General features: G+C 49.8%; 1 protein-coding gene across 1 annotated transcript in view; it reads right to left on the bottom strand.

The window, feature by feature from the left end:
- Nucleotides 1-1,103: 1,103 nt before the first annotated feature.
- The window catches only part of strn (striatin, calmodulin binding protein), a 40,070-nt gene continuing 27,881 nt past the window's right edge, over nt 1,104-13,292 (bottom strand). Inside the window, exons 3-18 of the mRNA XM_031734780.2 lie at nt 12,588-12,661; nt 12,028-12,106; nt 10,203-10,373; nt 9,993-10,128; nt 8,712-8,874; nt 6,388-6,501; nt 5,027-5,170; nt 4,810-4,946; nt 4,389-4,564; nt 3,947-3,994; nt 3,717-3,838; nt 3,462-3,629; nt 3,180-3,320; nt 2,528-2,629; nt 2,358-2,444; nt 1,104-1,908 (exon numbers count right to left, since the gene is read on the bottom strand). Of these exons, the coding sequence (XP_031590640.1) occupies nt 1,739-1,908; nt 2,358-2,444; nt 2,528-2,629; nt 3,180-3,320; nt 3,462-3,629; nt 3,717-3,838; nt 3,947-3,994; nt 4,389-4,564; nt 4,810-4,946; nt 5,027-5,170; nt 6,388-6,501; nt 8,712-8,874; nt 9,993-10,128; nt 10,203-10,373; nt 12,028-12,106; nt 12,588-12,661 (2,032 nt within the window). The 3' untranslated portion in view covers nt 1,104-1,738. The remainder of the gene's footprint in view (nt 1,909-2,357; nt 2,445-2,527; nt 2,630-3,179; nt 3,321-3,461; nt 3,630-3,716; nt 3,839-3,946; nt 3,995-4,388; nt 4,565-4,809; nt 4,947-5,026; nt 5,171-6,387; nt 6,502-8,711; nt 8,875-9,992; nt 10,129-10,202; nt 10,374-12,027; nt 12,107-12,587; nt 12,662-13,292) is intronic.

The following is a 13,292-nucleotide window of genomic DNA, read 5'->3' as shown; positions in this document are numbered from 1 at the left end:
GATTAGTCGGAGGCGTCCGGGTCGATCCGTTTGATTTCCGGAGAGAAAAGCTTCGCCGCAGGGTCACGCCCACAAAAAGCAGCCACATATCTTACAACCTGTGAGTGAGTGAGGAGGAGGTTTCCCAAAAAGTCCCTGTTAGCGCCGCTCAGGGTTTAGAACAGAAAGCTCAGCGGATCAAAGATCCATGAGCAGCGGCTCGAGGAGGAGGAGGAGGAGGAGGAGGAACCCCATCAGAGCTCAGGTGGAGCCAAACGGACTCTGTTGATCCTTGATGATTGATTCAAAGTCCAGTGAAGGATTACTGCTAGGTCACAGCCTGAGCGCCTGTGTCTTGGCGGTCCCAGCAGGTGGCGCCCTCTCAGTTAACCCCGCCCTCTCCATTTCACAGCGTGGACTCTGCAGAGTGCAGTGAGGACCTTCATGTTCAGGTGTTTGAGGCTGGAGCCAATCAGGCGCCGATTCTCTTTAATGTTGTGTCCCACCGAGCGCTAGGTCATCGCCAACAGCAGGGATGAGAACCTGATAGGGCTGTGCGATATGACCAAAATCTCATATCCCGATATAAGAATTCTATCGTCCGATAACGATATAAATCACAAAAATTTAACATTTTCTGTAAATTCTGTGAATCTCGGGCAGCTCGACTTGCGGGAGCTGCGCGTCATGTAGCTGGAGTCGAGTGTTTTAACAGATGCATGAAACGATACATTTTTAGACATAAGTTGTAACAGCCGCCGTTTTCTTTGTGAGTATTTATCACACAGCGTGCTGCGGGGAAAAGCCTGTTCTAACATTTGAGTCTAAGGTTTATTTTTTAGCACCTGGCGGCTCTTTTTTACTTCTCATCCGTAAATAATCTGCTCTTTCACGTGATTCAGTTTATTTTGAAAAGTCTCAACAGGATCTTGAGCTTTATTGTGAAAGGTTTATGTGGAACATAAACAAGCGGACACGCGATGTTTTACCATCGTTGTTGCTAACGACAACGCATAAAAACAGGCGCTTGTCCGTCTGTAGTGTGGTTATATTAAATATAAGAGAAAGAGAGAACTTTAGGAAATTAATATAGCCACTACAGTGACCATCAAAATAATGAAAAAAATATTGCCGTAAACGGTTTATTTTGCGACACCACGAAACAAACGATAGCGTAAAATGAAACGATAGACGTTTTTATATCGTCATCCGATATATATCGTTATATCGAACAGCCCTAGAACCTGATGGAACCAACTTGGAACGGCGACTGTGACGGGCAAAAGTTCCTGCCTGTGTGGGCGTGGCTCAGGTGGAGCACAGATCCAGAACTGTCCTCGCAGCCCGCTCAACTCAGGATGGACAGACTGACAAACAGAGGTCGTCTGAAGGTTAAATTTGGCTGCCATGACCTCCCCGTCCCGACTCCTCTCCATCGGGTTTCTTCCGAGCGTCCGACAGAAAGAAGGCACGTTACGATGAGACGGACGTCTGCGGCGAGCCCGGAGCTGTTCGAGGGAGAACGCGCGCCGCGGCCTCCTGCGTGAACTTCTTCCCCTCACTCAGAGGTCGGTTTGTTTTGTGGATCCGGGCCAGCCCGAGTCCAGCAGGGGGCGGGGCTTAACATGAGAAGAATCTTAAAGGGGGGGCGTGGGGGGTATTGAGGTGGGGTCACCTTCTGCAGAGGAAGCAACCTCCATCTGTCCAAAAATAAGAACCCCACTGAGAGTGTCGGGGCGATCAGCTGACCACATTCAGGTCATACGAAGACTTTGGCGAGCGCGTCGGCCCCGGCGCTGCCGATGTAGCACTTGGTGGGATGGAACGCCACATCGTGGATGGACTCCTCGAACTTCTTACGGTGTGCGGTGAACTCCTGGATGCAGGTTTTACTCTCCATGTTCCACAGACGGATCGAGCAGTCGTGACCTGACGGGAAGAGAGACAGCCAATCAGCACAGAGCAGCAACTGTAAATAAAGATGGAGGTCTTTAGATGTTACAGGACTGAGCGAGGGTGAACCTGCAGATCCTCCCATCTGTCGGTCAGTCCGACAGAAAAAACTTTTTAAACTTCTGAACGTTTTTGGACAAAAACAAAATAAAAATACATCAAAAAATATAAAGACGTTAACAAGATGTTAGAGGACGAAACAAAGGAAAACAAACGATTGTTTGTTAATCTTACATGGATACATTTGTCTTTTTCATCATAAACAGACACTTCCTGGTTTCCTGATGCTGTGATTGGCTCGAACAGCGAGTTTTACTCTGAAGCTCTTAGAGTAAAAATAATAAATACAGGAAGTACCCGTAGGCTCTTTATAAAGTCTGATAATATTATGGGATGTGTCAGCTGGCGTGTGCTCGGATACTTACTTCCTGACATGAGGTAAAGGCCGTTTGGATCCACAGCGAGACTCGTGACAGCGTCCAGGTGGGCGACCATGGAGTGGATCAGCTTACCTTCAGTTTGAAACAGGTTAAAAGTTTAAATTTGATCTGCGAGGCAACAAAAGACGGAAAGCTGAGGACACGTCACGGCGTACCTGTGTTGTTATCGAAGAACTGGATGTGGCGGTCCTCCTGAGCGGTGATGCTGATCGGCAGCGTGGGATGGCTCAGCACTTTGTTGATCTTGCAGGGAGCTTCTGCGTGGAGGCGGGCGTGGGCAGGAAGCAAAACATTAGCAGCAAATACGTGAAAGCGTCAGAGCATCAGCTCGGCCTGCAGACGGCGCCGTAACACCGACAACACTTTGAAACGGCAGGAGGATTAACCAGCAGTGCGGACGCACAAACAAAAGTCTCTGTGAGCTTCTCGTCGACATATCTGAAGCCTCCTTCGTCCTGTTCATTGGTGAACATGATTTAGAGGCGGAGCTCTGCAAACGCCGTCGGGACGCAGAGTGACGAGCAAAACAAATGTCATAAACTCAGATTTTACTCACAGCAGAACAAAGAAAACTGAGCTGAGACATTTTTAGAAAGAAACAGCTGGAGGAGCATTCAGCAGCTGATCAGGTGAGCTGGCAGCAGGCCGGTCACATGATTGGAACAGTTTCATTTCCTCAGTTTGAACATGTGACGTGTTTCTGTGTTCTGTCGTGAGTAAAATGTGAGTCTGCTGGATGTAAAAGTCTGTTTTTGTTCTCGCTTTTTGTTCTCGGGTTGTAAATACTCGCTGAGTTTGTGGTCGTACCTGGAGGACCGGCCGACTGCAGTATCAGGACGAGCTGCTGCGTCTCCATGTTGAAGAGTCCGATGTGTCCGGTGGCGAAGGACGTCACCATGTGAGCCGGCTCGCTGCTCACCAGGTCGACCGAGGTCGGGACTCCGAGCACTGAGAGAGAAGCAGAGACTCAGCACAGAGACAACAGCGCCACTTAAGCTCCTCCTCCTCGAGGAGTAACTAAAGGTACATGACACTGTAATGCGCCTCCTTCAAGCTGCGGTGCAGATGTTCTCACAGATGTTCTCTCACCTCCTTGCTTGTTGAAAACGGCGAGAGACGGCGAGGTGTCGGCGGCGTTCCACAGCCGCACCGTCCCATCGGCCGAGCAGGAGAGGAGGCGGCGGTGAGCCGAGCTGTAGACCAGACCCCACACCGCGTCCGTGTGACCGCACAGCGCCCCCCGCAGGACGGACGGCTCTGCAGAGGAAACGAGAGACAATCCTCACGTGAAGATGTGACAACAGAGCACGATGAAGGCAGGTGCTGGGAGGAGCCGGGTCGTACCATACGAGTCGTAGGGGTCGATGTTGGGGTTGGGGGTGTTCCAGCTCTGAATGGTGCCGTCTACGCCCCCGCTGAAGCACTGCTCGCCGCTCGAGCTCATGGTGACGCACAGCACAGCACCGCTACAGTACGAAATCAGATGACACAGACACATGCTTACGTTGTTTTTATGACCGAATGAACGGAGTCAGGCTGAACGTGTGCGGTGCTGGGAACGCTCCCGCGCTCACCTGTGGGCTCTGAATGTGTAGATGGGCTCCACATCCAACGCCGCACACCTGAGGATCGAAGCACAGGAGTGAGACCGCCGGCTTCTAAAAACCATGTTCGTGAGCTGAATGTTTGTCCTGCAACATCAACTCAGGCTGAAGACTGCATGATGCCACAGAAGCCCCGCCCAACTGCAGTTTAAACCTTCTGTTTGTGAGGGGCAGCCAATCAGAGGAAAGTTTGCTTAAAGGGAGAGGAGCTAAAACGGCTCGTTTCAGAGAGGAGATAATCCTCGTCAGAGGATTATTTTGAGGAATCCTGCAAAGCAACGTTAGCAGAGTCTACATTTGGACCATGTTTACGTGTCTCAGAGCGTTTTCAACTTCAGGTGAAAAACAGATTTTATAATCTTATTCAATATTTCATAGAATACGTGTGTGATGTCAAAACATGGAGTCTCACTTCTTGGCGGGCGCCGTCTTCTGGAGGTTCCACAGTTTGAGGGTGTGATCCTCGGAGGCGGTGACTAGAACCGGCTCCACCGGGTGGAAGGCCAGACTGCGCACCGAGTCAAAGTGGCTCCGCAGGGTAAACTTCGGGTTCCACGTCTTCCTCAGAGCATCTTTGTTGTTGGCAATCTGAGGCAGGGAAAAGGTCTTATTAAGCATTCTGATAGGTTAGAATCGGCTGTGGGGGTGGGGCTCTACGCCAGGGTGCAGAAACACTGTGGAAACATTCCTAAATATTCAAATCACACAGAAAAACCAAAACAAACCACGAGTGGAATCAGGTTTTACTCGCTGGTCTTCATCTCTTCTTTCTGAGGTTAGGTCCATGAGGGGGTGTGGCCTGAAGCAGCCTGTGACAGGTTAATGTTACTCACGTCGTACATCAGGCCCTCGGCCTCGTTAGCGACGGTGAGTCCGGCCAGCTCTCCCAGTCCGAGCTCGTTAGAAACCGCCTCGTCCACTCTGCCTAGAATGAACGACTTCCCCGACGATGGCAGGAACGTCATCGCCTCTGGAGGATGGAAACAGGAAACGTTTGAACATTCATGTCACTCGCACATGACCGCTGAGCCGAGAGGGAGGGAGGGCTACCGTCATCGGGGCGTCCGACTTCATGCTCGTTCATCCTGGGCACGCTCGACCGAGAGGGGGGCGTCACAGCCGGCTGCATGGAGGGGAGGTCCTCAGCGTCCCGCAGGTTAGCCAGCATGTCCTGCAGCTTAGACCGGTTTGGTCCTGCAGGAGGAAGAAGCGAGACGAGAGAGGATGAGGAGGGGACAGGAAGCCCGATGAAGGCGGGAGAACGACGACGTTTGGGGGAGAGAGATGAAAATTAAATTGTGAAACAGTGAAGATGGAAAGAAGGAGCAGCAGCGGCTCTGCGAGGCATCGACGGCAAACCAAAGCAGAGAAACAAAGAAGAAAAGAGGACGAGCGAAGAGCAGGAAGGACAGACACCTGCCGGCTGCGGACAGACGGAGACACCGATGCAGACGAGTCGCTGCCATCGCAACACAAGCATGGCGGGTTCAACCTGATGATGGTTTCATAAGGATCAGGCCGTGGGAGGCGCCGGAAACCAACAGGAAGTGAAAAAACTGAAGATAATCCAAAGAACATAACTTGACCCAAACCAGCGCGCAGCTTCCACAGCACAATAAAGTTTCCTACAAATCATCTCATTTTGAAAACCACACTGATGGTCCAGCTGTGAAGGAGGACGCTGTGGTATCTGCACATCTGGATGATGTGAGCATTAAAGCAGCTCAGGTCTTAAAAGCTTCCACTGAGACTGTTCACTTACTCTCCAGCACAGTCAGACCGCCACAGCTCAGTGACTGCAGTTCCTCTAACATCCAGCAGAGGCAGCAGTGAGTCAGTCCTTATAGAGTCATGTTCAAACTTTACAGCAGAAACAAACGTGTTTACAGCCTGATACACAAACTGTCTGATCTCTGTGGATAATTTCCTCCTTCAGAACAGCTGTAACCTGATAACTCATTTAAAGGTTACATTATGAGGGGCGTGGCCTCTTTGACTGTCAGCTGTAGCTACTAGCTGTCTGCTAAACTTCACCTCAGCTAACTGGAGGCCCTGAAATGTTCATCTTTTATATACAGCCTCCTAACTGACCCTTGTAATGGTTTGATCTGAATCAGGACACTAAGACAGATTCTTACATTCAGAAAACCAACACGGACCAAACAGAGAGGGTGGAGGGGAATCCTCCAATGAGAGCCCCCAAATAACGTTTACACTTAAGAGATTTTCACGAGTCCAAAGCTGTCATCTAACATGTGACACACAGAGGAACAGTGATGGGACCGAGGCGATGTGAGGAGAGAGAGAAAAAGAAGAAGAAGTGGTTTATTGTTACAGGAAGAGGGTGAGGGGAACAAAATGTAAAGAGGTTGAGGAGGGAGGATGAAGCACAGGCCTGCAGCGTGACTTACTCTTCACCCCCTTCTTGCCCTTGCGTTCCTTCCTGTACTGCTCCTTGAGCTGGGCTATCAGTCCCTGGTCCACGTCCCAGGCCATTTCACCCAGAGGAGACTGCTCTTCCTTCTCTGCAGGCCAGAGGGGAGGAGGAGGGGGAGGAGGTGAGAGGGGAGGGAGGAGAAGGGAGGCAGAAACTTGTTGTGAGTGTCTGGATGCACTGCAGTTCAAATCCATCCCTGAGGGAGACGTGATGCGGAGTGAGGAACCTCAGACAGACGGGGGTAAGCCAGCTACACTGTCGCTTTAATCTGTCAGCTGCATCCCATCAGCTGGTGCTGACCTCGCTCTACGGCGCCCCCTGTGCTTTACACACACGTGTGCAGAGCCAGGCCAGCCCTCCTGTGAAACCTCGGCTAACCGCGTCCCGCAGGAACATGACGACGGCTGCAGATGCAGCGAGCTGAGCGCCTCCTACAGACGAGAAGGATGCAAAGATTCCTCCTGTACCATTCATCCCAGATAACCTCAACCAAAGATGAAGGTGACCTCACAGAATCCGCTCATTGTCTTACATCAACTTTAAAAATGTCCTGAATCTTTGGATATTCTCAGAGCGAGTACGTACGAGTGGGTCCAGGATTAACGATGTTTTTGTCCCTCACAGAAAACACTCGTGTGACCCAGAAGGAATCAAGCTGGACGCTGAGCTTTCGTCCCACACGAACCTGAAAGTGTGAACGCGCTTTTTTCACATTTTCTCCAGTGAATCATCAGAAAGATCAAACATTCACATCGTGATGCAGCGAGTACACTTGATCTGTGCCGTTTGAACAGCATAAAGGTGTTTTTTACGCTGAAGTTTTGAGACAATAAAGGATGCTTTACGTAAAATTAAGTCGAGACACATTTAGTTTATTCTGTTTCCTGTTAATCCTGCAGTTATAATAATGGATTGCATTTATATAGCGCTTTTCGAGACCCTCAAAGCGCTTCACAATTCCACTATTCATTCACACACACATTCACACACTGGTGGAGGCAGCTACAGTCGTAGCCACAGCTGCCCTGGGGCAGACTGACAGAAGCGAGGCTGCCATATTGGCACATCGGCCCCTCTGGCCAACACCAGTAGGTGGTAGGTGAAGTGTCTTGTCCAAGGACACAACGACCAGGACAGACAGAGCTGGGGATCGAACTGGCGACCTTCCGGTTACAGATGAGCTTCCGGCCTTATTCACCTTCTTTTGTTTATGAGCTTCTACATTTTAAAAATTCAAACAGCAAACCGGCGGTTCAGTCTGCAGTAAGAAAGAATCTCAGGACTGTTGCTGCTGTTACTCTCCTCCACCATAGGGGGTGCAGTTTCACAGGTGTAGAAGCAGTGTGATGGGGACAAGCATCATCTGCAGAAGGTCAAAGGGCACACCAGCAGCTCCACAGATAAGAAGCGTGCAGCGACGAAAGCTGCCACAGTAATGGCGACCTGAATGAAAGGTGAGGGGAGGATGGAGGCGAGACGGGATCAAAGAAGCGATGGTTTCATAACCGAGCAGCCAAACGGGTTTTATCTGCGCTCGGCTGCTTTAATATCTGAGTGAAGGCGGAGGCGGCGTCATAGACCAAACTTAAAGATGAAAACGGCGTTAAAGCGGAGACGAAGCTCCGTGCTGCGACCTTTCACGCCGTGAGCACACAGGACTGTGGTGAGACCTGCTGCACTAAGTCAGCGCTCCTTCACTATCTCGACTCAAGTGTTGAATCACCAAGCGCGTGGGGAGCTTTCCGTCATTGGCCGAATGACACTGAACCGGTTGCTAAGCAACAGCAGAAAAAGGGTTTCTTTATGTAAACACAGAGGACAGCAGGTCAGGACGTGTTCAGTTTGTTTTACCTTCACAAAAAAGACATCTGCAAAAAGAGCTGAAACGTAACGATCTTTATTAAAAATTCATTTAAAAACGATCAAAATGAAATTCAAAGGGGATTCACAGCACGTGCAGCTTTCATAAGTGCTCCATGGATGCTTGAATGTACATACAGAAAAAACAAAAACACTTCCTGTTTGCTCATTCTAACCTCAATAAAACAACGATCACCTTCACTCTTCTGGTTTATCAACATTAAGAAAAGTTTCTAAAGGTCAAGTTTGCCTCAAATCTGACAGTAACCTGCAGGTCACTGTAGAGAGCAGGAAACTGGAGTTCCACAGGGCGCGACTCTGGGTCCTCCTACTTTCACACACTCTGAACTCTGGAGTCTTCTTTTAACGTTGTGGTTAAAGTTTCACTCGTTAACATTCTGATGCTCTAAAAAGAAAATAAACCATCGGGTGACTCACCCCACTCGCCGCTGTCCTCCCCGCTCCTCGACTCAGGCGATCCGTCCAGCTCGTCCGGACTCGCCAGGAAATCAAAACCCTTCAGTGCCTCCTCCGTGTCGGGGTCATCGCTGAGGTCAGAGGTTGTGGAAGACGGCGTTGACGAGTGTTTCTTTCTCACCATCTGTGCAAAGGTAAAGTCATGTTTTTAAAGCTGATGTTTACAGGTTTTAAGCAAGGCCCCGTCACACGGACCCGGAGACCAGGCAGGAGCCATCGGGAGAAACGTGACTGCTGTCAGTCAGCGCGTGAAAATGGCTACAAGGAGGTATCCAAACCGTCCTGCAGTCACTTTGGTTGGCAGCAGATTGCCGTGGTCGTCTGTACTGGGCAAAGAAGACACCGACTAATCAGTAAATATTTGCCATTTGAGGACATTCGCCTTCAAAGTAAAAGCTGTGCCTTAGCCCTGAAACACACACATTTCAACAGGCTCAGCTTTTACTCTGAAGGCGAGCGCTCGCAGATATGCTACTGACCAAAGCAATGATGGTAAATGGTAAATGGCCTGTATTTGTATAGCGCTTTACTTAGTCCCTAAGGACCCCAAAGCACTTTACACATCCAGTCATTCACACACTGGTAATGGCAGCTACATTGTAGCCACAGCCACCCTGGGGCGCACTGACAGAGGCGAGGCTGCCGGACACTGGCGCCACTGGGCCCTCTGACCACCACCAGTAGGCAACGGATGAAGTGTCTTGCCCAAGGACACAACGACTTAGACTGTCGGAGCCAGGGCTCGAACCGGCAACCTTCCGATTACAAGGCGAACGGCCAACTCTTGAGCCACGATCGACTGTTGGTGATCAAATGATGGTGGAGATGGAGTTCCAGGCTGGGGAGCACCTGCAGCACCCACACGAGCTCCATAAGTGTTTCTTATGACGACAAAATTATTAATTAAAAATCACACACGGTCTCAGTTTGGACATAAAAAAATAAACGTGCCGTTTCCAGATTTTTACAGACTGAAAAGCTGTGTTTTACTCGTGTTTGTAAGATAGGGAACATCCTAATGACATTCCTGTGCGCTCCATTACAGACGAACCAATCAGCAGACAGGAACACTTTGCCTCACAGTGAGTGGGCTTCATCGTGGCCTCTGCAGGCTTTGCACAGCCAAACAGAGAGACCCTGTGGAAACTGGGAATGCACATTTACATCCACAGTTACAGAGAATGAGAATAATCTCATACATGAAAGAAAAAGTGAAATAACGGGAGAGTGTCAGCTTCTTACTGCAGCCAGGTCCAGGATGGTTTTGTCCCTCCCCTCGCTGTCCTCGTCCTCATCCTCGTCGCTGAACTCTGCAGCGGCGCTCTCAATGAACTTGAAGGCCTCCAGCATGGTGGCTGAGTCGGACACGTCGGGCTTACTGTGGGAGAAACGGGTTCTTGTAACAACACGCTTTGCTGTGTGGCGTTTTTATTTCACCTCCTGGCCTCGTACCTGACCATACCGCTGTCCTTCAGCGAGGACGGCTCGGTGCCGTTGACCATGGGCTCGGTTTTCTTCTCTGACGGTTTGTCTCCCGTGTCTCCGGTAAGACCGAGCAGCGCCCTCACCCTCTGAGACTTCACATCCAGGATGGTGTCCGTGTATCCGACCTCCTGCAGGTACCTGATCCGGAGACAGGACACGAGGTCAGTGAGAGCTTCTGAAGGAGCAACAACAGCCATGAGGCTAACGTGGCTGATCTGAGCTGATCTGTACGAGACAACCGACAGCTCTCTAAAACCGCTGAACACTAGCTGAACCCAGACTCCCGCTGCAGACGGAGAGGCTACGGTAACGTTTAGCTGAGTTATGAAAAGTGACAATAACACGAACAGTCCAGAGGTCCAAATTTTAAGCCTTAATTAAATTCAAACATCAGGGTGCAAACATGTTTATTTCTGCCTTAAAGATTTAACATGAGAGCCCGTGGGGACTGACTCACTGCTGCCTCTGGTGGACGTCAAAGGAACTGCAGCTTTTGGTGCTTTGTTACCCTGCAGTCACATCTCTTAAAGAAACACCGCAGGTCCAAACAGATGTACCACAGCTGGACGTCTCCAGGGTAACCCCAGATGGGGTCGAATGCCGAGAGTCCTCCTGCAGCAGCCGTGCCTTGCTGTACCCACTGAGCTGCACCACAATTATATGGCCGGAGCAGCTTCTTTAAAGGGCAGCAGCAGTTTCCAACACCAGGCCGACTCAGAGCGGGTCAGGGTGTGTGAGGACACAAACAGGAAGAAAACACCTGACTGTGCTCGAGCTCTGAACAAGCTCCTGATTTTATTTATTTGTCAGATTTCAAATCTGCAGTCAAAGCTCCGTCTGCTGCAGGGGGAGAATGGATGTTAGTTCAAGTTCCAGCCTGTTCTGGAGGATTTTAGAGTTTTGTAAAGAAAGACGCTGCCTGCAGTGGGAGCAAACCTCTTTGTACTTACTGAGTCCGAATCGAACAAACCGCTCAGGCGAAGCTCTTCTAAACTCAAAAAGTTCCAATTTAAATCTCCGTACTGTACCGAGCCCCGGCCCTGCTGACCTGAGAGCAGCGCTGTGGTTTACCCTGAATAACGCCCAGTGTGTTTCTCACACAGTTCAGCCTCCCTCCCTCCCTCCCTCCCACCCTCCCATCTGTACCAGCCTCTCCGATCGCAGGAGGTCTTGATGCCTCACACAATCCTCCATTCACTGTCACCACAAACACAGACACACACAGAGCTGCACACATGCATGAGTGAGGAGCTAACAGAAGCGTCGGAGTGATGGATCGGTCCGATCACACCCTGCAGCCCCAAAAACGCTGAGGTCTGCAGAGACACAGCGCCACCTGCTGGTGAAGACTGAGTGACGAGGATGCACCGTCAGGCTTTCCCAGAACGATCAGAGGACTTTAACTTTCACTGTTTTGTCCTGTGAGCTAAACTGACTCGTGTTGGAAAGGTTTTAACTCAGATTACAGACAGTGAACGCATCACCACCTGTAGTCAGTTCTAGTTTCCCTGTTTTGTCTGTTAGTGATAAAATGTTCTTTACAGTTTCTCATTTAAAGCACGCACACACACACACACACACACACACACACACACTCTGGCTGGTCTCAGTGGATTAGTGTGTGTGATTCTCATTACAAGTGTTAATCTCTATTAAGACGATTGACTTTCTGCTTCTCTCTGAGAAACATTTAACACACACAGCCGTCCTGTGACACACTGGACGTCTGAAGGCGTGTGTGCGTGTGCGTGTGTGTGTGTGTGTGTGTGTGTGTGTGTGTGTGTGCACTCACTGTCGGAGCAGCTGGCGTCCTTGTTTCCAGCTGAGCTGATGGCTGCTGTTCGGAGGACTCGGAGCCTCGTTGTCGTCGTCTGAAACAGAGAACACGTTACGTTTGTGTTTCCATCCATCCACTCGTGAATTCCCAAAGTATTGTGCTGCAGATGCCCCTCTCCTGAAATACGTTCTCTCGGGAACCCTCACATGTTAACAGATGATATGACTGTATGAATAAAAGGCCGAGGTTATTTCTGACATGTCCACAGGGAGGCAGCAGAGAGGCTTCTCTCAGCATCAAACTCAGAGGTGAGGAGCGAAGAGACTGAGTGTAAAGCAGCAGAGGAACCACAGCAAGCCTGAAGAACACCGTCCTAATGCTGCGTTTCTTTGTGATGGCCAGCAGGGGGCGACTCTGCAGGCTTCAGTGCAGACATTAATTACACTTTCATGTAGCATACATGCAGTCTGACACGGGTTACTGTTGTCGTAAATTTAAACTGTGATTTTCGTGCCTCTGATCGAACTCGACGCTGAATTTCTGCAGATGGGGAAAACAGTCAGAAAACCTCCTACCTGAGTCGTAACTCGGAGGTTTGATTTCTCCCTGGTTCAGCTCGGTGCCATATTTCAGTTTGTGGTATTTGGCCCTGAGGACAGACACACACAGATATCACAAACGTCTTTATCTCATTCGGGGTTCATGCATTTATTACTTCTCTAAAGTAAAGCATATAGTTAGGGCTGGACCAGGTGACCCTGAATCCTCCCTTAGTTATGCTGCAATAGGTGTAGGCTGCTGGGGGATTCCCATGATGCACTGGGTGTTTCTTCTTCACTCACTATGTGTTAACAGACCTCTCTGCATTGAATCATTTCTGTTATTAATCTCTGTCTCTCTTCCACAGCATGTCTTTATCCTGTCTTCCTTCTCTCACCTCAACCAATCACAGCAGATGGCCCCGCCCCTCCCTGAGCCTGGTTCTGCCGGAGGTTTCTTCCTGTTAAAAGGGAGTTTTTCCTTCCCACTGTCGCCAAAGTGCTTGCTCATAGGGGGTCATATGATTGTTGGGTTTTTCTCTGTATGTGTTATTGTAGGGTCTACCTTACAGTATACAGCGCCTTCAGGCGACTGTTGTTGTCATTTGGTGCTGTATAAATAAAGTTGAATTGAATGGAAACTCCTTCACTGTAGCAACTAAACCAGGACCTGGAACTAAAACATGAGCTAGAAACTTTGCTGCTTTAAAAAGGTTCATATTTCAGTCCTGAGTGACGTTC

This window comes from Oreochromis aureus, linkage group 6, assembly GCF_013358895.1.
Source record: "Oreochromis aureus strain Israel breed Guangdong linkage group 6, ZZ_aureus, whole genome shotgun sequence".
Lineage (NCBI taxonomy): Eukaryota > Metazoa > Chordata > Actinopteri > Cichliformes > Cichlidae > Oreochromis > Oreochromis aureus.
Note: the sequence above shows the minus strand (reverse complement) of the source record. Positions and strands in the feature narration are given on the sequence as shown.